Genomic DNA, 23,645 nt, shown 5'->3' with positions numbered 1-23,645 from the left:
GCAGCTGCAAATCTAACAGTCTTTGTCTTGACACCGTTCATTTGGAATACTTCTTGGTAGTTTTGCAAAGGAACGATTTTTTAATTGAAAGGCCATAATTTTGAATAAAATGTTTAATAAAACTAACCAATATGTTACTGATTTCCATGGCGCTTAAAGCAATACTTTGTGAAAAGTATAATTACAAGATTTTACTTATCCTCTCATCAGTTGAAATCTTGTAACCTTATGTTAACCGACTTATTGTCTAAGGTTAATCTAGAATAAAGAATCATTGGTTACTAACACAATTTTAGAGTGCTCTTTTCGACCTTCTTCTGTTAGTTTTACCTCACTAAAAGACTACATAAGGTGGGGCCGGAAATAAGCACAGGACACTGGACACTGTCTAAAAATTTTAAAATGCCCCATAATTTTTTTAAAAACTAAGGGGTTTCACTGGACATTTTGACCAATAAATTTTCCGAAGTTTTGATAGCTTGACTATGATGATGCAACACTATTTTTGCTTACTCCAGTGGACAATGTCCTATAAATTTTCCAGTCAAACTGGTGGTCACTGGACACATGTCGTATAAGAAATTTGTCTTATTTCCATCCCATAGGTGGGTATTATTGGAAGCGATACAAATTCTGTTAAAGTTCTATCGTAGATTTCAATCAGTTGGGGTTAGCAATAATTTTCTTGTTACAAAACGTTGTAACCTTTGCAATCAATTGAACCCTAGTTAATATTGGAGGTTTTATCGTAACGACTCCATTGTTCGTGCAAGAAAAGACAGAATTGCTGATATGTGAACATTTTCATTTTTATATAAAATATGGAAAACCCATAAGTTGGTATTTGTTTTTAAAACACGTTTCTTCGAAAATTCTTTATTGATTTTAACGTTCGACATTTAAGGTAGCAGGTGTTACGGTTTGTTCTTGAATAATTTAGTTCTTCAACATCTGCGATAAATGACATAGATTTATCGATTTAAAACCCTTGAACTGTACAATAAACGTAGCACACATTACTCCACGACCTGGTGAACCATAATGAGAAGAAAACTTGGCTTTTTCACTCTTCGCGCAAGAAATTGTAGAATCAAACGAAAAAGCGTGTCTTGTTTTAATTGTTTATTGGCGTTTGGGATACGTCGTAAAGTTCGATATTTGGTGTGTTTCGTCTGTTTCGTAATTTGCACTTACCAACTGGCCTGGTTCCTTTCTTTGTACCTGAACTTCGATACGTCCGTAGACGCTGATGTTATTAATGATCCTAATCCATCTTTGCCGGCTATAGTAGCGTGCATGGATGACCAGTAATTTCTTAACTTTCTAATATTATATCATAAGTAACATAATAACTACATTATGACATTTTAATGAATTGAAAAAACATGATTTTCGTCGACAAACTTGAAATTGCTCAAAAATGTAGTACTTAACGGTGATCTTTGAACAAAGTTTAAAAAATGAAACATCACTGCAATTAGAAATGTCATTCTTAAAGCTATTGTGTTACTAGCGATTTGATTTCTAATTTTCTGGAAAAAATATGTAATCAGAACTGGTTCGTCTTTTTTTTTCCAAATAGGCTTTTAAATTACACGATGTGTCGAAGGTCGAAGGAATTTTGCGAGACAATGGTACGGTTCTGATGTCCTTTTACTAGTTGACTAAGTTACTTAACAAATTAACAAGTCCTTAATAATCCGCTTAGTCCGTTTATTATTACTTCTCTCCTCATTTACTTTTAATTAAATTTGCTTTTGATATCGGCTATTACATGCTTAAAGGAAAGCGCGACTCAATTGATGCGCCTTATAAATAGATTTTCTGCTACACAGTGGCTAATCTTGCTAAAGGCTAGTTAAGCCAAAGGCAGGAACCAATGGGAACTAGTGCATTAGGTCCGATTGGTTCCTGCCTTTGGCAAGGTAAAATTCGTGTGCAGAAGATTACCCAGAATGCTAGGGGTGATCATGGAGCAGCGCTTTCCTTTAAATGTTATAAAGCGTAAACAAAGCTTTTTAGACGTGGAATTCAAATTGAAGTCTTGAAATTTGAACTAACGTGTGAATTAACTTCATTAGAAGAGTTAGGACAAAGTCATATCAGGGATAGATTTAATTTTAGAAGTAGGAATGGAGAACGGTTAGAATTTACTTCTGTCCGACTCATAGCCCAGTATTAAGCCCCTCTCTCCAACACGTAACGAAATGTTTAAAGTGGCTCACTTAAACTACGTTTTGATGACGTTGCTGACAGGGACGGCGAAAACTACGTAATTCCTTTTTACCTCTGTCGCTATGACCCGTCTCTTCTTTCATGCCCATCCGTCCCGTGGAAGGGAGTCCAGGACTTTGACGCACGCCCAGATTACTCTGTTCTCCATTCCAACTTCTCAAATTAAATCTATCCCTGGTCATATGACAACTTAATAATACTTATTTTTAAAATAGGATAAACCGAAAGGGAGTGATGCCTTATCTATAATAACTCAACCACAGTATCATATGAAACTAGTGAAAGAATGCGCTTTCATTCACTACAACCAATCCAGAATTATTATTCCCCCGAATATATGTGAAAGGTTCGTAATAATTCATATCACTATTATAAGAAAAAAAATGCCTGTTGTCAGTGAAGCATGTTGCGCACTTATTTAATATTTAACCGTAATTTTTAGCTCCTGGGTTTTTAACGGCTACGAACCATGTGCCATTGTTAATGTTAACTGGGCTACTCGTATCAAGCAAAATGGTAGCTTCGCGGGTATGTAAATGAATGTTTGAAACGTTGAGATACAGATGTTTATACTGGAGTGGCATACACTATAACGCCCTTTCCATAAATGAACGTAAAATTTACCCATAGTAACCCGGTTTTAGGTTAGGCATAAATTACGCTGTAAGTGCCACCTGGCTATACCAACTAGAACTACTATTTACACGTGTTAAGCTAGTAAAATATTTTCACCAAGAAATGACTGCACTCAATAATGCAAAACCATAAAAAGGATTCTGGGATTTTTAAACAGCCAAGGACGTCCTCCAACTGTGCCACTCCAGTATCAGACGGCCCTCCTTTAAGTTGAAATTTGATGACGTAAATAAATCTTTAAAAGAGTTTGTGCTGAGAACAACTACGCATACCAGCATGGGGGAGGACAAGCCTTTCAAGATTGGATTAAACATTAATATTCAAAGTCCATACGAAGTGCCTAATAGACATCGTCCCTCATTTTTTCTTTTGCCTGGAACAATTAATAAAGCTGTTTTTAAAAAAGTAATCTAATTAAACGCTAGCAACTTTAAGGCATAATTTAAGATGTATAAATTTTACATGTTTTAGACAATAGTCTATAGAATGGAAAAGCCATATAAAACCAACTGCCGTGATTATCATCGCATCTATAACCATTCTCAAGATATTAGGGATTTGAGTCAATTAGTAAGTATTAACATGAGCGAATAATCCTCTTTAAGTGTCCATCATTAGGTATTTGGTAGAACGTTTGGTATCCCTTCCTTTACGTCAACGCTAAAGAGAAATTGGGCGTCGAAAATTAGATTTTTAGTTCCCCGGTAGCGTTGCTCCTGGCTTAGGAAAGTGTATATGGGGATGTCCTGACCCTCTTGAGGGGAGGGATTCTAGTTTAGGAAGTTGGCTTATTCCCCAACTATCCTATGCTTTTTTACCAAATCACGAGGTACTTTTCCACCCCTTACTGGAAAATGGAGGATAGGTTTTTATTACCTCTATCCTGTCATACTGAGAGTACACTAAAGGGAAGGCATTCACGACGGTAGTCTCTCTTAATTTAATATCAGAGAGGGGGCAGACTAGTCATCATGCATCCCCTTTCAAAATATAAACTTAATTGTAAATTATCATTTTATGGTTAAAGGTAATACCGTAATTTATAATTTGTCCATTAAAAATTTCAAATATTACATCTTTTCTGTTTTAATGGCTTTCCTTTTATTTATATGAAATATTCAAACTTCTGCGTTCAATAATGTTGATATCATCAATAGATGTGCGTTAATGCATGTTTATGGGATACATTCAACACAACATGCGGATGCATACCAACTCCTACACCTTTCATACCCGGATATGTTGCATGCAACAGAACAAATAGAGGTAAGCAAATATAATATTTGGTCTACAGCATATTTATGATTAAGGGTTAAACAAATAACTTGGTTCAATAATAATTTTGTAGACACGTGCAAACATTTGTTGAAGAAAGTAAGGAAGAACTGCCTAAACATATGTCCATTTTCTTGCGAGTAAGTTAGTACTTTTCTGCAAAACCTAAAGACAGGAATTTATGGAGAGTAGCGCATAAGAATGACCATCTAGGTTGGTTGACACATTATAAAACAAAGGAAGTGGCATTACGAAGCTCACCCCTTCCCATGAAATATTCAAGAGATGTTAGTCATTCCTAGGATTATTGTCCTTAGATTTCTGCTATGAGGATGTTCCAATCAATTTCTCAAGCTTTTTATCATCGACGTTACTAATTATTCGACTTTTACTTCTAGGGAAGAATTCTACGATTTCAACATAAATCGTCTTGCATTCAACATGTAAGTATCTACATGATGCATTTACGACAAGATTGCTAGAGTAAAATCATACGTTCTCTTCGGTAACCTAGTTAATTACGTTCACTTCCCTGTTCAAACTAAAAAGCAGACGACTTAGAACGATTGGCATATGTATTGATTTTTAGAACCAACACTTACATACGAAAATACCCCGATTCAAAATGACAAATACCGCCAAGAACCTTAAAACTTTTCATATATCGTTCGCTAAAGCATAGCTAACTCAATCATGCATCAATAAGGCTTGATCGAGTGAGCTATGTCTAAAGAAAAGGCGCTAACGAGGTGGTGCCATCCTGGCAGACACTGTTCGACAAAACTGCAAAATTTCGAACTAAACCCGCGAATATTTTGCGTAGTCGTTCGCAATTGTAAAAAGTCTTAATAAGAGACGAGATCGTACGATTTCAGAATTATATTCTGAATGTGCCTTAAGATACTAATTTTTTTTATTGAAAAATCTACCTCAATTCAACAGTGTCCCTAACTCAACGTATGTGGACATATTTCACGAACTAAGAGGAAACACTATTGTCGTTTACACGCATAGGCCGCAATATAAGGTAACACCACGAACTAGTTCTAATTTTAAAATCGGTAAATAAGCAAAGAAATGCTTTCTTTTCCAGCCAATGGAGGTATTTTCAAACGTTGGTGGCTATTTTGGGATCTGGCTAGGAATGTCGGTCCCTGTATTCTGGGATATCACAACTAACACATTTTCCAAATTTTATTATGGACTCCAACATACCAGTTAGAAATATGCTAACGTAGGACTTACGGAATTGAAATATTGTCATTAGGTAAAATGAAGCCAGGCTAGCGATTCGGTAAACAAATGATGGAATATCGTGTATCTTAAGTAATCAAGTAATTACAAAAAGGTGTGTTCTCATAGATAGAGGCTGTGCTTAAAACGAATGAGCAAGTTCCGGGTAATGTTTATGCGCTTATACTGATCGGTTCAGCCGCACCAGGGCACAGAAACAAATTCATGGCCAAAACATGACTTACTTAAAATTATCTTCATTAGAGTACTTCATTTAGAGTCATACTTATTATTGTGAACTCATGTAATTTTTATTATGTAACACTCTGTATGCAATAAATGCTATACGAGTACTTCTTTCGTATAGTAAAATTTACATCTAATTTAATTCATAGTATCACTATTGGGTCAAACGATTTAAAGTCTGTGTTCACAATTCATTTTCAGAAAATCTGTTAAAAATAATGTCGAGTTTTTCTCAACATGGTGTATTTCACTTGAAAAAGTTTTTATTTTTTACATTGACGAGTTTTTAACTGTCATAGGCAACTCCCCTGTTTTCTAGGCTGCGCTCAGAACAGCTCCGTCAAGTTAGAGGTGTCTTACTGAATGGGATTACTTTTTTTTTCGATTTTGACGTCATGACGCTCATCGGTGAGCCAGCGAGGTCATCAAGAAAAGGGTTGGTTTTTGGATCGCGTGACGTAAAACGCGTAGTTCTAGTTTGGCGAAAGATGGAGCAATTATTACAAATAGCCCTTGCTGATTCTAATGGGACTACCTATCACGCGAGAATTTTAGTCTTCCTAATTTTAAATATTAAAGTTGTTCTCGTCTCTCTCTACGAATATGTATTCATACAAGTTTTGTTAAGCCTTGGTTCCTTGCACGTTTTATTGCGCTGCCATAATTTTTAAAACACCAATGACTGAGGAATATGGTTCAGCAAAGCTCTGAAGTCCTTATGATGACATAGCTCACAGGTTAAAATTTCCCAAAATCTGGTTTGTACTTGGCGAGTCTTATTGAACGCAGAACTAGTCTTTAGAATTTTAATTGGGCTGCAGGATTAATTGATGTACAGTTATATCGCCACAGAAGAAAATAATTAACAAGAAAATTATTTTTTGGAGGAAAGAAAAATCAATTCAAATTAATTCCAAAATTAAATTGAATGATTTCAATTTGTAGAAACGATGTTAATATAATGGCGGACCATTATGGTGGCCACTATATTATCATAGGTTTTACAAACACTTATAATAGACCCGTTTCAAAGGTCAAGGGTTAAATAGATTATGGTCTAAGCTAACTTGTTTTCTTAAGACGTCTTTGGGTCCACATACCAGATGTTCAGTCTTAAAAACAAAAGAATCTATACTTCTAACATTAACGATCTTTGACTGTTATTATCAAACTTTAGCTATAGAGTAATGTTCTTTATCTCGAGCTCTGTCGTGCTTTGTTTGGGAAACACTTGTGTGTCACAATTTCAAAAAAAAGAAACTAACCCCTCACGCAAAGTTTTGCCCTTCCCATATTAACCTACTCTTCCTAAGTATCTTGAAGAAAACAACAGCTGTTTATATTTTCTTGCGAAAACGTCTGCATATATTTATCACTACTTTGGGCCATAAAAAATACACACTCTAGCTTATTGATCGACATAATTTCCTCGCGACGTGGACAGTATATTTACGATCCAATTTCAATTGTTGTAAAATTACTGAGAGCAAGTATGAAATTAAAAAGCACAACAGCAGTTTTAACTCTTGGTTCGAGAAACCGTAGGACTAGAGTCATGAGGAAACGTGGCACGGGTCTCAAATACATGCAGACATTTGGTTTTCAACGAACAGCTAAATATCTGATGAGTTTAATTTGTTTTTTGATTTGCACTTATCAACTTGCTCTGTTTATCAAACTGTATGTAAAGTATGATACGTCGGTAGATGCTGATGTTATGAATGATCCGGATCCAGTCTTGCCTGCCATCGTAGTTTGCATGAATGATGAGTAAATTTATTTTCATGTTTTTCTTAGTTTTTAAGTGCGTTGCATAAAAATTATGTTAGATTTTATAGTTTGAAAGATAATTTAGTAAAACATTTTGCAAATTGTTGGGTTTAAAAGTATGTGTCATAGAAATATTGTAGATTTTGTAGTTTTAAAGTAAGATTCCTAAAAAATGTATAGTATATTTTATAGTTCAAAAGTATGTCTCATAAAAAGTATTGTAGATTTTATAGTTTCAAAGTATGATTCCTAAAAAATGTATAGTATATTTTATAGTTTCAAAATATGTCTCATAAAAAGTATTGTAGATTTTACAGTTTCAAAGTATCTTTCGTAGAAAGTATTGTAGATTTTATAGTTTAAAAGTATCTTTCGTAGAAAGTATTGTAGATTTTATAGTTTAAAAGTATCTTTCGTAGAAAGTATTGTAGATTTTATAGTTTCAAAGTATCTTTCGTAGAAAGTATTGTAGATTTTATAGTTTCAAAGTATCTTTCGTAGAAAGTATTGTAGATTTTATAGTTTCAAAGTATCTTTCGTAGAAAGTATTGTAGATTTTATAGTTTAAAAGTATCTTTCGTAGAAAGTATTGTAGATTTTATAGTTTAAAAGTATCTTTCGTAGAAAGTATTGTAGATTTTATAGTTTCAAAGTATCTTTCGTAGAAAGTAATGTAGATTTTATAGTTTAAAAGTATCTTTCGTAGAAAGTATTGTAGATTTTATAGTTTAAAAGTATCTTTCGTAGAAAGTATTGTAGATTTTATAGTTTAAAAGTATCTTTCATAGAAAGTATTGTAGATTTTATAGTTTAAAAGTATCTTTCATAAAAAGTATAGTGGATTTTATAGTTTAAAAGTATGTTTCATAAAAAAGTATAGTTGATTTTATAGTTTAAAAGTTTGTTTCATAAAACGTATTGTAGAATTTATAGTTTTTAAGTGTGCGGCATAAAAAGTTTTAATTACCTTCGGTTTTCATAGAATTAATATCAAAGACTCAAAAGCATCATTAAATTTTCATTATACTTTAATAATAGGCTTCTAAACTACACAATGTGCGAAATATCGAAAGAATTTTGCGACACAAAGGTATAAATATAACTTTAGTGTTAGTCTATGCCATTAAAGTGACTTCTTTCTTATTCTTACATGATAGGATAAACCGAAAGGAGATGATGCCCTTTCAATAATAACCCAATCACGCTATCATTTGAAATTATTGAGAGATTGCGCCTTCATTCACTACGACAACAGCAGAACTCAAGTTCCCTTGAACATTTGCGAAAGGTTTTACCAAGTTTAATTTGGCAATGAAACACATGTCCAAGAAAAACAGAATAACAGAAAGTGAGACACTGCAGTAGATGAAAACCTTGCGTAGTACTCAGTATAAATATGTGACATAACAGTAATTTTTAATGCTGTAATTTACCTGTTTAAATTTTTTAACGGGCATATGGTCCATTTAAGACCATAGCGGGGAGTAGGGCTCAGTTTTATTTTTCACTTCTTTAGCTCTGATGATCAGTTAATCACCCGGCGCCTAAGCCTCTTCTTACTGCCTCACTTCCTGTTATTCCCATTTTCCTATGATGTTCTGTATTTAAATATATAATGTTTTGTAGCTCTTGGGTATTCAATGGTTACGAACCCTGCTCTATAACAAATGTTAACTGGGCTAGTTCCATCGTGTACAACAATAGTTACGCTGGTAAGTCGCACATGTAACGTACGTTTATCTTATGACCAATGGTCACTAACACCCTGACAGTTGTCAAGTGGTAACTTAAATATTCGGTATAAGTGACTCCTGGTGAAAATGAAAACTTTTACTGATAATGAAGGCCTTCTTAAAAGTGGTTTAACTATATCATAGTCTAAATTAGTTTTATCCCATGGTGGCACATAGCTAAGGCTGGATGTCAATATTAATTAGGATCACACAAACAGTGACGTATAGTATCGGTAAAGCCAAATAAAAAGCTTTTTTCTCTCTAATAATATCGCTAAATTAGACACGTTTAGTATCTAATTTATATGACTCAGTACAACCTTGTAAAAAACGTTATATTCTATGCCCTAGTAAAGCTATTGAAATTTTAATTTGATTTACCTTTATGTAGTTTCGCGAAAGATTCCTTGGCACCGGTCCATAGTATAATGGCTTTAATTTTATTTTTAAATTTATAGCTGCACAGAAATAAAGATATTCACCGAAAGATCCAAGCAGAACAAATCGTGATTATTTCATTCGAGACGTTAAACGCCCCAAAATCATGAGACTAAATGACTTATTCCTTGCCTCTTTTCTTCTTTTCTTTCTTTTTAAATAGGTCAAAAATATTTTTACACCTATTTTTAATTTTTTTACGCTTACTTGTAATGCCCTGAATTTTTTACGTAAAGCTCTAAGTAATTTTCAACTGATTTTTTTTAAACCCAACCGTTATATTTTATAAACTTTTATATTTTCTTGGCGTTTTTATTGATATTTTAAATGGAGTAATTTGATTGGAGTGAGATTAAAGTCTCTTGGAAGTGTATTATTTGTGACGTAGACCTCTGATATTTACACTGAATTACCTATTTACCATATTTTTACAACATGCTTAACAAATGTTATGTAAACGTGGTGCTACTTAAGTTAACAAAAAAGCATGGGTAAAGATTAGTGCGTCACAGGAATTGTTTAACACTCAAAATTAGAAATTGTCTTCTATCCCCTTTAAATAACTTGTTTGAAGGAATACGTCACTTCTCCACGGTATTCGCATTGGACCCTTTTCAAAAGGGGCTACAGTGTTGTTTTCTTCATTCAGGGTTAAAAAGGAAATCCGGTTTTTCAACGCAAAGACGTTAGATATGGTTTCAAAATTACAAGTCCACCTAATTCCTTATCTATATCTAACGTCTTTGGAGCCACAAACCTTATGTTCCGTCTTCAGAAAACAAGGTGTTCGTGAACCAGACTCTATTTTACCCAAGACTTTTGAAAATGCCGGGAGTGTGGCGCACTCCTGTAAGCCAAGCTTCTGGGCGGCAAAGTTTGAAGGAATAAGACATATGTCGGCGATCCTACCCTATAGGTGTCGACTACCCCGTGTCCGCCGGAGGTGACTTGACCCCCACGCCCCGTCCGTCACCTCCCAAGTAAACCTCATTTCCTTCCCCTGCTTACACACATACTGAAACCTGATTAATCACATCCTTGCCCCGGTCCTCTGACCCAATGCGCATTGAAACCCATCAAGAAACAAAACTTTTGAAAAGGATCTGTAAGGTGCCCACTAGCCCGCGTCCACCAGTGGTTACTTAACACCAACTGTCACTGCAATTTAAACCTAAAACACTTCCCTCATAAATCACTGCCTCAAGCCTGATAAATCACTTCCTCGAGTGCGAAAGTACAAAAACTCTTCTTCATCAAACATTATAATAAAAATGTTTTACAATTTGTAACACTTTGAAGAGTTTCTGCTGAGGACAACGACGTTCTATAGCCTAAGAGAAAACAAGCCTTTCAGATTTGGGATAAATATTAATCTACAAAGTCCAAATGAAGTTCCTAATAGACATCGGCGATCATTTTTCCTTTTGCCTGGAACTATCAATAAAGCTGTGTTCAGAAAGGTGATAGCGTTAATTCTAATCAATTATTATTATTTGAATATTTACCATTATCCATTATTCAGACGATAGTCTTGAAGATGAAGACGCCGTATAAAACCAAATGCCGTGATTACCATCGGATATATAATCATACTCATGATAAAAGGGACTTGAGTCAATTTGTAAGTATTTAAATGAACGCAAAAACTACAGAAGAACAAAGGAACAACAGCGTACTGTTCCTGTAGTGTCATTTTTCTTTGAATGATGGCTTTCCAACCTACAGCCAAGAGTCTGACTGAGAAAGTTTGAAGGCTTACCCAACCGGTGCACACTACCCTCTGTCCACACGTGGTGACTTACCCTAAATCAACCACCAGTATAAACTTTAGATACTTCCTGAAACCTGATTAATCACACCCTGGTCGAAGACTTATAACCCATTTTGCCCAGAAACTTTAAAACAAAAATAAAAAGCGGACAAACAAATTAACAATCTATGGTAGTTCTTAGTCAAAAGTCATTGTTAATCAGTCGCTAAAGCTTTGCTCACACTTACACGGGAGTCGGTTCAGAACTGCATTACCCAAGTAGTTTTGATACCCTCTTCATTACCAGTTTGAAGCGATTTCAATAGCCTCGGTTCACACTTTATGTCGCTTCTATTTGTACTGTCTTCTAGAACGTCCCTAGTGTTGTCTTCTATGGCAAAAGAAAATGCCCTGAAGACTATCCCTTTTGAAAAAACCCTGAAAACTTGAGATTTACCTTAAAAACGCTTTTGTAACTACTTAACTCTGAAAGAGTTTTGAATCGCTTCGAAAACTGAACATGGCTTTAGTATCATGGAGGCACACGATATCTCTGTTTTCTCTCTTTACAATTTCCTTTTCGTTGGGAAAATAGGCTTCGTTTTATTAAGAATTGCCAGGAATGTATGGAGGGGCTGGAATGACTATGGTCAAATCCTATGATCTCGGAAACAACTGGCGTGGCTTAATTTAAGCTAGTGACGCCATAGTCTGACGTAAAAATCGTATTTACCACTTATATTATTTTCATTCGTTCATTGGCCTATAATTCTCAACCTTCTACCCTAGGCCCTCTGCCTAGGCTGAGAGAATCGAATTTGAACGCGAACGGCAGCGAATCAGCGCATTTAACTTAAAAAAATCTAAAAGGTCACTTCTGCCATGCCTTTTTAACGAGTCATGGCATTTTTCGCCTTCGGTAGACAGCTAGACAGACGTAGGGGGAGGAGCTACAGTTCTAAAAAAAAAGGACTCGCCTTATGTTTCCACCATCAAGAGTACAACGAGAGCCCCCTTAGCCATTCCAGCCCCTCCATACATTCCTGGAATTACGGTTTTACGTAATGGTGGTTTTCCAAATTATCTATTGTGTTTCTTAAATCCTTCTAAATCAATGATGGTCGAAATTTATGCGCTATTCTTAGATGTGCTTTTATGTATGTGTATGGGAGGTATTCAATACAACATACGGATGCATACCAACCCCGAGACCTTTCATTCCCGGATACGTTGCGTGTAATAGAACCGTTAGAGGTATGTTCTATATGAATCATTATGATCGCATTAAGGAAAGATATATTTATACTTGCTAATTAATAATTTTCCCATAAGATACTTGCAAACACCTTTTGGAAAAAGTATGGGATGACTGCGTCAAAGTCTGTCCAACTGATTGCGAGTAAGTTCAGTTTATTGCTCAAAATAAGTTAGACATATTGATATTTTGATGCAATAAGTTGGAGCTATTTATTCTTCTGGTAATTTGTACATGCGAATTATAAAATGGTTATGTATAAATACCGACGTATTATTTCAAACTCATCACTAAATATTCCCTGGAGTGATATAGTTTATTATTATTATATATATTTATTATATTTAAATTTCAGGGGTGAATTTTATGATTACAATATTAACCGACTTGCTCTTGATATGTAAGTTTTATATTTGTAAGGACAAAACTAAGGAATTAATTATTTTCATGCAGTAATTACAGCTCTACCTTTGTGGATGTGTATCACGAATTAAGAGGAAATACTGTAATAGTATATACGCATAGGCCTCAGTATAAGGTAGGCCAGGTAACCTCTTAGTATGAATAATTAATTCACTATTCACAGAGCTTTAGCTTCTGTTACCATCCAAGCACATTTTATATCTATAATTGCTTGTCAAATTTAGATCTAACACTGATAATTCGTAATTGTATTATTTAATTTGTTTGCGTTTAAATTATTATTTTTTTAGAAAGAAAGGTTAATTTTATGGTAGAAATGCCATCAAAGGTGACTAACTTGATGGTCGCGATGTTGGCGAAGGTTTTCAGTAACACGACTTATATCTTGGTAATAATAAATGCAACAGACTACTTATCATCAAAAATGTATACTTTATTATGATTAAAAAGTCCCTTCCAGTGGCAATTTAAGGGCTTGCATACACCTTGCACTGCAGATGATTCTTGCAAATTGGGCTTGTACGATAAAACATGAAATTTGTATCTTAAAAGGAGCGGCAATCGAGCCCCCGCGAACCGATCACAGTCTGATTTGTAATTCAAGGAAAAAATCCCTGTTCTATACAGTATTTAAGAGAGGTATCTCTGTGGACACTTCCATAACCTGTCGGTAAGCCACGTGTGCCATTTGTTAGTGGCTAACACTAACAATTGGTTGTCGTGCTTCGAAGCTTTGACAGAACAACATTCCCTCGTATATCCCGTATTGCATCTTCAATTTGATATTTTATGGTCCCGTGTGCAAACGACCTTGGGCTACTGATCGAGACGCGAAGAGAGACAAATTGTACAGAGGAATGTTAGCGCTTACCGCTCCACTTAAAATAGAGACTTCATGGATAAAATTTGTGCTTCTGGGGTCGTGGATCTTAAAAACATTAAAGAGGAATGGAAAATTGGGCATTTTGTCGACAATAAAACCGGTAGTAAGAGGAGATTAGGATTCTTGTATGTCAATGTCATTAAAAAATTCACAGCTCTATTTAAAGGAGACTAATAAAAAGAGAGGTTTTCTTCAAGACATTACTAATTTAAAATTGCCAAGTCCTCTTGATCACAACTTCTTTGCATGTCGTTCAGTTTAATTAATTTCTAAAGCTCAATTTGATATCCTTATGATTGTGGCAGATTTTGTTAGTTGCGAAATGTCGTTTAGTAAATCAAGATTTCCATTTTTATTACTTAGCCAATGGAGATATTTTCCAACATTGGCGGTTATTTTGGGATCTGGCTGGGAATGTCCGTGCCTTTATTAATGGATTTGACCATGAACACAGTTTTAAAAGTTTACAAGGAACTTCAAAAGAAACCGCAAAGAGTTTTACCAGACTTATAATAAAATAATTTTCCAGTCAAGCAATAACCCAATTCAGATCTTTCATAAAAAAAATCGCTTTACATACATTTGAGAGTTCAATTCTCGTGTGTGAACCAGCCTCTCACACGACTTAGTCCAAATGCAAGAGCCAGTAAGAGATTCAGTAATGATAACGTGTAATACAAATACTTGTAAGTGCCGTAGACATCTCGAAATATACCTAAAATACAAATAAAACAAGAATTTAATAAATCAAGGGCTTTTTCCAAGAGCGCTTCGGCTTCACTGCAATGTGGTTAACCAAATATTTTGCCATGAAAATCTTCTGTTTTGTGGGAACTATTTACGCACTTTCATGCATATACATGTATATGTTTTCTACTCAAATCAATATATATTTTTACGTGAACAAATCACTTTTGTCACGGTATCGAATGTAAATCAACTAAAGAAATGTAATAAAAGAAAAACTTTTAATTTGTTATTCTTTTATATATCTTTGTGATGCAATCGTTAATTTTTTGTTTTTTCACGTGGTTTTCATGATTCATAATATCATCGTACTAATTTCTTTGGCACGGTTTTATGGGACTGAACTATGTAGCAAAATATCGATTTCATGCCCTGGTCAACATTTATTAATTTGTCGTCTGCTCAATAGTATTCTTTGTTTACTCTAGATATAACCAACGTGCAAAATTAACGTCGTCTGTTTAGACCATGGAAATAATCAACAATAGTATTCTATTTTTGCATCCTTCATGACGTTAGACAACTACGGTCTTTCATTGGCTGCCGAAAATTAGAGTTCGTTCCTTTTTGTTTTGGTCTGTCGAACGTTTTTGCTTCCTTTTGCCTCCACTCCATGAAAACCACCCTTATATCATTTGAAATTATTTAAAACACTTACCTATTAATAATGGTAGTATCAGCTGAGCCAAACCCGAGCAAAACATAGTTGCTCCAAAAGTCAAAGCTATGTTGTGCGCTACTAAGTTAACGAACAGCGTTCGATAGCTAGTTACGCAGATGGCGAAATTAAGAGTATACAAACAGACCAGTCCGACGAATATGTAGCTTCCGGTAAGCGTTAAAAGAACTAAACTGATAGATGCCACCGTAGCTGAGACTGCAGTTATTGTTTCTTCATAAAGCACACGGGTATCGACCAGAACCGCGCATGCTATTCGACCAAATTCACAAAACGCCATAATTTCCAATATATGATTATTTAGATTATTGTCTAGTTCAATGTCCCGACCGTAGTCCATCACTGTTGCCCGAAAACCGTTTGCACTAGTAAATGTAACCATTTGCGCAGCACACAAGAGGTAGAAGTTTTTTTCTCGAAGCAATTTTGTCAAAAGAGTAATGAAACTCTCTTCGCGTTTTACATCATTCGCTAGAAATAAATAGCCAATTTTAATCAGAATGGAGTCGCAAAACTTTCAGTCATTAAGGATTTATTCAAAATGTCGTACGCTTCAAAAGGGACAATTGCCATTTCTGTAGCAGAAATAAAGCAGTTATAAAGAAATAACGATGTCTCTGAGAATAAATTCGAAATCAAAGAGGAAATAACGAAATTTTCGACAAAATTTAGAGAGTTTTTACGAAATTAAGCCCTATGGTAATTTCATCATTTCGACAGTGAGCACGTATAAGGAGGAAACTCGGAGAGACCATATTTTCTGTCAGCCCCCCTTTCAAATCCGGTACCGAGCTGTGGCTCGGGGTCAGAGTTCCACACATACGTAACAGAGATGTCAAAATATCACAGAAGTTTGTTACGGCCGAGGCTTAGATGATTCTTGCTCGTCCATGCGTACAGTACCTCTCATGTAAGCCTCTATTAGTCTTTTACCGTTTTGAATTTCTTTCTTAACCGATTACGTGGTCTGGCTCAAAGGCAGTGCGTCGAGAAAAGTGTGCGAGAAAGAGATTATGTTGTTTCGTTAAAGTAATCTTGTCTCTTACCTCTTTGAGTCTCCTTTCGATACGTGCTCACTAACTGTGAATCGAATTACTCCTTATTACCAGGGAATGACTAATAATGAACTGCTCTTGCAACCACGCTTAGCTGAAAATGTGAAGAAGAGAGTCGCCTTTTGAGGGTTAAACTGTCCTCTAATAAAGATTGCGAAGACATATAGATTCGTCAAAATCGACGACAACGCAAAGAAACAACTTGTTTACCCGTCAAAATTTGATAAAATGTTCCATAGTAAACTATTGTCCATGCGCTGAAACAGCTCACGTATACCTTTAGAAATAGTGTGAGTTTCGTCCTTTTGATCCTCGTCATGTTTCATTTCTGGGTCCAATTTTTCTTCAACTGGTTTCTGGATGTCACGTGGCCGAATGATTAGTGCCAATAACAATGCCTGGCAATAAATAGCGCCGTGAAGTAACCAAGATGATCTCAAACCGTATTCCTCCGCAGATGCGCTGACAACAATAGGAAAAATCAGGCCCCCAATAGGAAATGAAGCTGCCAGCATTGCAAAGGCTTTCGAAATATGTTTCTTGAAATGCGACGCTGTTGCTTGCATGATTACTGACGTTGCGAGACTCGCGCCTGTCCCTGAGGAAGGATCAATACGAAAGCCGTCATTGTTTTGTATATTAAGCTATCATAACCATATAAAATTCTTCATAAGTGTATGTAGTATTCGTGAAATATATGGGAGACAATATCTGGCATCTTCGTTTAAATGCTTTTACTCTAAATCGCATGTCCTCCTGTGATGATTATTCCTTGGTGAAGTCCGGGTAGAGATAGAGATCTGAGCTAATTAACGATTGTCATTCTGCCAAGAAGAGACACCTCTTCATCCTTTCATGAAGGACGTGTGCGTGCTCGACAGAAATGCCCGTTAGTCCATGGACTGCGAACAACAATCAGCTCCAAGGAGGGTAGGCATGGGGTTTGGGGGAAAACCGGTCCTCGTCCAAGGTTTTTGTTGGTACTATGTTAACTAGGGACCTTTTTACACTCTCTTAAATCCTTAGCATCTTTTTCACGCCCATCATTACGATGTACGAGAATAACTCCTCATCCATAACTTACTTGCAGAACCAGAAGTGAGATAAGACTCACCTGGCACTAATGAACAAATTTGAGGATTTTATGCCACCTCAATCACGCCTACACTAGAGAGAAAAGAATTGGTCGAGTTCCAAAAAAATTCCTACCCCCTTCCCCTCAACCTAAAGCGGCGGAACAAAGACGCGGGCGCTTGAATCTAGTTCGGCCGTCTACCGCCGCGAGCGTCTCATGTTTTGGAGGGAAAATTCAGAAAACGCTACCAGAGGGCCAACCGTTGGTGTCTTATCAAGTATATTCACTTTCGTAATTAAGTGAATAATTTGGTTAGCTCAGTATTTCTAGTCTCATCTCACTTCTGGTAAAACCAACACACAGGCGGAAGACTTAGTATATTTCCCTCACGATTCCTCTAGTGGTTTTTCTTTGCGACCCGAACTTATGAAGGATATTATAGGCCTGTGATATTATGCATATGTTACCTCTAATGGCCATACACATGGTCAACCATAATATCGTATTGTCAATTGGATTGAAAAAGGATAGGCACGATCCAAGAACTCCAAAAAATGCAGAAACAAATAAAGTTGTTCTTACTTCTAAAAAATGGACCATCGGCCCGCTAAAAATGGCTGAAAAAAAATTGGGTAGTCTTAAATTGTTGCGTATAAATCTATCATTCAATTTTAGAACGAAACTTTTTTTTCGAATCGATTAATATAACGATTTGGATGCGTTCACGTCCTAGCTTTTGAAAAATATCTATTTTACGATTTCAGGCTTAAAGAATCCTTTGCGAAAACGACAAATGCCAGTCGCGATCTACAGATATTCCCACCAGAATGCGACACAGTTATAACGTCATCAGTCACTCAGATGTAGTTTTCAATTCCCAAACAATCAAATTAACTTATGAGGCTGAATTATCACATTTAGTGAATTCAAAAATATCAAAACCCTATTTGAAAATAAACGCTACTAAGTTTTTCTAAATAGTTATTAAAAAAAATACCGTTAAGACTACTTCTACGGTCGTAAAAGTAGTACCGGTACTTGTTCAGTCAACAAGTCTCTTTTGAGTTATTTAGCTACCTATTTTCTAAATACTAAAATCATAAGAAAATAATATATAGCTCCCTATAAGTATGAAACTCTACATTTAAGCCATGTAAATAGCATTTTCTTCCATTGAAATTTGTAAAACGTTTCTAATGCCACCTATTAAGAGTTTTTGGCGTTGAAAAAGATGAAATATTTGTTTCTAAAATTTTCAAATTTTATATGGTAATTAAATAGTTAAAGGTCTAGACGTTATTATTATGATAATTATAACTGATTAAGTACATGTCAAAATTATCATAATAAATTAATAGATGGCGGGAGATTTTGTCTCTACGGGCGCGGCGATATTTCCCCGGCCCATCGAGCCTTTCGCGGGCACCTTAGGTGGCGGCGGTGGTTTCGCCCCCTTTTACTCGTAGTTCCAAAACTTCTCCCATGGAGCGTAAAAGCGTAAGCAAGCCAAATTTGGAAGCAAACGCTGTAGTATGAAAATGTACTACGTTTCATACTTATAGGGAGCTATATATTATTTTCTTATGCTAAAATATACTTCTACTACCACTACTTACGTTTCCTTTCACTTAAAATTATCCGATTTCAAGAATTTTTGTATGTACTTTACCACATAAAAATTGAGTTGACGTTAAAGCATTGATTGGATAAGCAGAATTTTGTTTGGTGACACCAAACTGATCTTGAATCAACACAAAAAGGACACCGGACGACGTGCTAAATCCTGTGACGAGTATCATGAAAAGACAGCAACAAGTTGCTATAAACCAAGAAAAAACCGAGTCCGTGCGCGAATTTTCTTGCAAAATAAAAGCCAACATCTTAATGGCTTCAAAATCTTTCGACGATTACGCGCAGCACGAAAATTTAAATTTCGGTCGATAGTCCAATTTGTAGACGCATACACATTCTAATCTATAAATATTTGTGGTTGTTCGTTGAATGTTATCTTTAAGAAATGTTTGCTCATCTAAAAAAATGTAAAGATATATTTTATCTACAAGCTCTGTACATAAGGAAATATTAGGAGTCCAGCTAGCATCAGAGCTCCCTCTATCACAATTTTTTAGTAGTATGGGTTAAGCTAACCCTAGACGCTCAATAATTTTCGCAAAAAAACGTGGAGCCAGTTATTTTAGTCTCAAAGTATAAAACAAACGATATCCAGACTAACATTAGTACAAAGTTCCAAAATAACGCAACAGATTTTTTTAGAAATGAACCATCATTTGCATTAAATTTTCGACAATATTTGCGAAAAAAGTTTTTTATTGGTCAAAATGTTATTCAAACAATTGAACAATATTTCGCACTTTAAGGGAACCCTATATGCTTGATAATTGGCGCAAAAAAAATGTGGGGTACCGGGTACGTTGATTTAGTTATGAGGTATCAAAAAAAAACATTATTTACCTCTCCGTGTGACGTAGTCCAGGAGAGGTTCTGTAACGGCCGTGTCTGTCTGTGTGTCTGTCTGTCTGTGTGTGTGTGTGTCTGTCTGTCCGTTGTTACACCCACGTGACCGCGTTCGCAGTTTGCGTATCGGAGCAAACGTGTTCGCCATTTCCGAACTGCTTTCACAGTCACGGAAATGGCTCCTCTACTTGAGTTCTCACATAGAGATGTGAAATTACCGTAATTTTAAAAAACGGTAATTTACCGGGTAAATTACCGATAAATTACCAGTAATTTACCGATTGAAATTTAGCAAAAACAAAAATTACCGTTCAGCCGGTAATTTTTGGTAATTTATATTTCCCCTTACTTACAATCCATTACTTTATACAACGTTTAATTGTGAGCACTATCTTGACTGCTTTACACGTATTTGCGGCTTTTGCTACCAAGATGGCAGCCGTGGCTTTCTAATCTGAACTCTTAACTAAATCTATATCTATATCTATATCTATATAAATCAAAGTCCTGACTGACTGACTGACTGATAATCAACGCCCAGCTCAAACCGCTTGCCCTAGAAGGCTGAAAATTTGCAGGATCGTTACTCATGAGTAGTAGGCGCGTACTAAGAAAGATTTTTCCAATCCGCCGCCATCTTAAAAAATGGCGCCCAGAAATGTAAAATATCTTCTCTATGCATCAGAGTCCGCGCGTTTCAACCGATTTCACAAATATTTAGTACACGGGTTTCCTTTAACCTATAGACGAGATGAATGGTCTTTTGGGTTCGAGTTGTTGCCATCTTTATAAATGGCGGCCAAAAACCTAAAAACCCTTCTTTATGGAATAATGTCCGCGTGAAAAGTAATAAAAAAATGTTCCGACGGGCTGACGGGCAACGCCGAATGCCTTCGCTCCAAGGGTGCTACAAAATTATTAGTCGTCAGTAAAATCTATCCATTCCGTGTATCATTTTGATGGAAGTTCTTATTACAAGCGAGCGACGCCGCGGGTAACAGCTAGTATTTTATTAAAAGACTAATTTGTAGTGCAACTTTGTAAGTACTGGCTAGCGAGTAGCGCCTGGTGAGTCATTTTGCAAGTAAACACAGAAATAATTGATCGTTTAAGTGTAAAATTAAGTTTTAAGGCTTAATTAAAATGTTTGGTAATTTACCACGGTAATTTACCGCCGTAATTTAGCGGTAAATTACCATTGTAAAATTACGGTAAGATATAAAACGGTAATTTACGCGGTATTTGGTAAATTACCGGTAATTTACGGACGATAAATTACCGACTCACATCTCTATTCTCACACCACCAATCTTCTGGTCTTTGTCCATACCACACGGACACTAGTCTGTTCTTACTGGCTGCTAATCACCACCATCTTCTGGTCTTCGTCCATTCCACGTGGACACCAGTCTGTACATACTGGCTTCTAATCACCACCATCTTCTGTTCTTTGTCAATCCCACATTGACACCCGTCTGCACTTACACTGCCTTCTAACACCACCATCCACTGGTCTTCCGTCTATTCCACATAGACACCAATCTGTATCATTGGCTTCTACTCCATTATCATCGTTTGGTTTTAGGATATACGCGGCGATCAGCTAGGGTTACGAGAAACGTCTAGCCTCCCTAAGGTAGGATCGCTACCAAAGGTTTTCGCATTTGCGGTTTTTCCTTACTATTATAATGGAAACGAATCGTATATATACCCCAAAATTTGAAGAAAGCGGGAAGAGGGGTACCCTTCACTTTAAACGTCAATATTAGCAAAGTTTGAGAAGATAATAAGTATAACTTTATTTTAAACGATTTAACTATTATTAATGTTAATTATTGAAGATTAAAATAATTAAAAATAATTATATTTATTTAAATATTAAAGATAAACCTCTCGTGCAAAGAGAGAGATTATCATTGCCTCCTATATCTACCAAGGCCCGTGCATGCGATATATTTCCTTCATTGCCTCCTATATCTATCAAGGCCCGTGCATAGTGATATATTTCATTCATTGCATAAACATAAGCGAGATTGTTTTGGGAAAAAAATACTGCTTCCACTATTGCGTTTATACTCCTTGTTACTGTTGTATAGAGTAATCATGATAAAAGCTTAAAAAATTACGTGAGGACAGACCTTTTTTATCCTCATTCAAAAATATTTTTTGGTGCTAAGACTGCTTTAAAAAATCCAAACGATTAGGCATTGGTAAAAAAGACAAATGATATTTTTCAAATCTTATGAGATAACGCCCACCTAGTTGAAAATTGCCGTTTTTTATCCGCGAGAGCCATTCCTTATGAGAATTTCGATGCTAGTAGGTTGTCAATTAAACTACCGGTATATTATTGTTGTTGGAAATTGGATATTAAGTCAAATTAAGTGGTTGTAAAGAGCCAGCAGGTTTTTGCCACTTCTTTTTGTGAGTATTTGATTTTTAGCCATATCGTAGTATACGATAGGCTCTTAGTTTGACCCGAGCCGTCGTAGTAGTAGTAGTAGTAGTGGCCGGGGTTGTCGCTTCGTTATCGTCAGATTTTAGCTTAAAAGGAACTTTATATTACCACAACCCACCCATAGGGGTTACTGGGCTCGGTTAGAGATTTAATTTTAATTAAAATTTTTTCAGGTCAGACCCGGGATTCGAACCCGGGCCGCTGGCGTAGCAGACAAACTTTCTACCCACACAACCATAGAGACTTGATGGAAACCTCGAGTTTTTTATTATTTATTCTTATCTCTAAAATGTCGGGGTGATGTGGGGTGGGGTACCTCTTAATCTGTGGGGTGGGAAACTTTTGAATTTTTACCTGTGGGGTCGGATACTTATGAATTTGTATGTTTGGGGTTTTCATATTTATTTTTTTTTTATGTATGTGCTAATTAAATAGATAACGATTTTCCCCGTTTCCTCATGTGGTTCGTTCTCGTTCGGAAGCTATCGTCATCTATGTTATGTTTGACTGGAACGTTTTGGCGGTTAATTCAAATGTGGGTTTAGACAGAGCTAACATAGTGTTAAATGGGCGTTATGCGTCTGATCATTTTAGCATTGCTAAAGGTAATTCGAGGGGATAATCACTAAAATGCGTAATAACTATAACTAAACTTTCTCTTTCAAAAGTTTCTGGGCATAAGTCCTTGTTAGAAATTTATAAGATGCGATAAGTGTGCATCGGCATAAGTCTATGTTGTAAACTCATCGAGGGGATTATCACTAAAAACTATCTGTTCTTCGATTCGCCGGAATATTAGAATTACAGCATAAGTAAATTTATACGGTTATAATTTAATCACTGTTTAGAGTAGGGAATCGAGGGGCTATTCACTCTGATTTTATGCACGGTAAATCATTTAAGCATTGAAAAAGATAGCGCTATTCACTCATTAGGGTAAGGTATAGAGGGGTTATCCACTCGTTAGGGTAGGGTATAGAGGGGCTATTCACTCGTACGATATGGCTACTATTACGAGCCCTTGGGCCGTCTTGTTATATGTAAAATGGAGGAAGATAATGTTGAGAGTAAGGATGAAATGCGGAAGCGCAAAGCGCGGGAAAGGATGAGGGCAAAAGGTCGACGTTTTCATTGGATACTTAAGGTTATATAATCTTCTCGACACGGAGAAGTAATAATTTGGTTTTCCCGACTTGTCCATATTAAAATTTGTGAAAAAATAAATATCATGCCACAATATTTTATAGGAAATGGAACATTATTTGCGGTAAGTTTTGTA

The 23,645-nt window shown here is 35.9% G+C and overlaps 2 protein-coding genes across 17 annotated transcripts; one reads left to right on the top strand and one right to left on the bottom strand.

The window, feature by feature from the left end:
* Window positions 1-6,904: 6,904 nt before the first annotated feature.
* LOC149709007 (uncharacterized) lies at window positions 6,905-14,856 on the top strand. Of its 12 annotated transcripts, XR_016381263.1 has the most exons (14): window positions 6,906-7,395; window positions 8,434-8,485; window positions 8,553-8,683; window positions 9,022-9,107; window positions 10,866-11,026; window positions 11,089-11,187; window positions 12,462-12,570; window positions 12,649-12,715; window positions 12,927-12,971; window positions 13,025-13,109; window positions 13,285-13,382; window positions 13,445-13,664; window positions 13,726-13,980; window positions 14,241-14,382. XR_016381263.1 is itself a non-coding variant. In XM_089864444.1 (11 exons), the coding sequence occupies exons 1-11, from the start codon at window positions 7,118-7,120 to the stop codon at window positions 14,388-14,390; spliced, it is 1,263 nt and encodes a 420-aa protein (XP_089720570.1). In that variant the 5' UTR covers window positions 6,905-7,117; the 3' UTR covers window positions 14,391-14,856. The 12 variants fall into 12 exon arrangements, 2 of the variants coding, with proteins under 2 accessions (XP_089720570.1, XP_089720571.1); XR_016381265.1 differs by lacking the exon at window positions 13,726-13,980 and having other exon boundaries at window positions 14,241-14,380; XR_016381264.1 differs by lacking the exon at window positions 14,241-14,382 and having other exon boundaries at window positions 6,944-7,395; window positions 13,455-13,664; window positions 13,726-14,034.
* On the bottom strand, window positions 13,404-19,435 carry LOC149709006 (uncharacterized). 5 transcript variants are annotated; one of them, XM_089864440.1, is made up of 6 exons: window positions 19,103-19,435; window positions 17,901-18,050; window positions 16,636-16,956; window positions 15,283-15,774; window positions 14,458-14,592; window positions 13,404-14,301 (listed from the first exon to the last, which is right to left on the bottom strand). In XM_089864440.1, the coding sequence occupies exons 1-5, from the start codon at window positions 19,311-19,313 to the stop codon at window positions 14,468-14,470; spliced, it is 1,299 nt and encodes a 432-aa protein (XP_089720566.1). In that variant the 5' UTR covers window positions 19,314-19,435; the 3' UTR covers window positions 13,404-14,301; window positions 14,458-14,467. The 5 variants fall into 5 exon arrangements, with proteins under 5 accessions (XP_089720566.1, XP_089720565.1, XP_089720568.1 ...); XM_089864439.1 differs by having other exon boundaries at window positions 13,404-14,592; XM_089864442.1 differs by having other exon boundaries at window positions 13,404-14,592; window positions 19,050-19,246.
* Window positions 19,436-23,645: the final 4,210 nt, after the last annotated feature.

Source organism: Phalangium opilio, unplaced genomic scaffold, assembly GCF_054372755.1.
Source record: "Phalangium opilio isolate 3A_F unplaced genomic scaffold, DU_Popi_V2 ptg000013l_1, whole genome shotgun sequence".
NCBI classification, from domain to species: Eukaryota; Metazoa; Arthropoda; class Arachnida; order Opiliones; family Phalangiidae; genus Phalangium; species Phalangium opilio.
This window is presented reverse-complemented; position numbering and strand designations above follow the sequence as displayed.

What these genes read in the sequence shown, in the direction of transcription:
- LOC149709007 (XM_089864444.1), top strand. Translation starts at nt 7,118, where the DNA reads ATGAAATTAAAAAGCACAACAGCAGTTTTAACTCTTGGTTCGAGAAAC. An exon ending in AAGAATTTTGCGACACAAAG is followed by an intron (nt 8,486 to 8,552) that starts GTATAAATATAA and finishes CTTACATGATAG; the next exon opens with GATAAACCGAAAGGAGATGA. An exon ending in GTCTGTCCAACTGATTGCGA is followed by an intron (nt 12,716 to 12,926) that starts GTAAGTTCAGTT and finishes TTTAAATTTCAG; the next exon opens with GGGTGAATTTTATGATTACA.
- LOC149709006 (XM_089864439.1), bottom strand. Translation starts at nt 19,313, where the DNA reads ATGTTGGCTTTTATTTTGCAAGAAAATTCGCGCACGGACTCGGTTTTT. An exon ending in CATGTGTATGGCCATTAGAG is followed by an intron (nt 16,957 to 17,900) that starts GTAACATATGCA and finishes ATCCTTCCTCAG; the next exon opens with GGACAGGCGCGAGTCTCGCA. An exon ending in GATACTACCATTATTAATAG is followed by an intron (nt 14,593 to 15,282) that starts GTAAGTGTTTTA and finishes TTTGTATTTTAG; the next exon opens with GTATATTTCGAGATGTCTAC.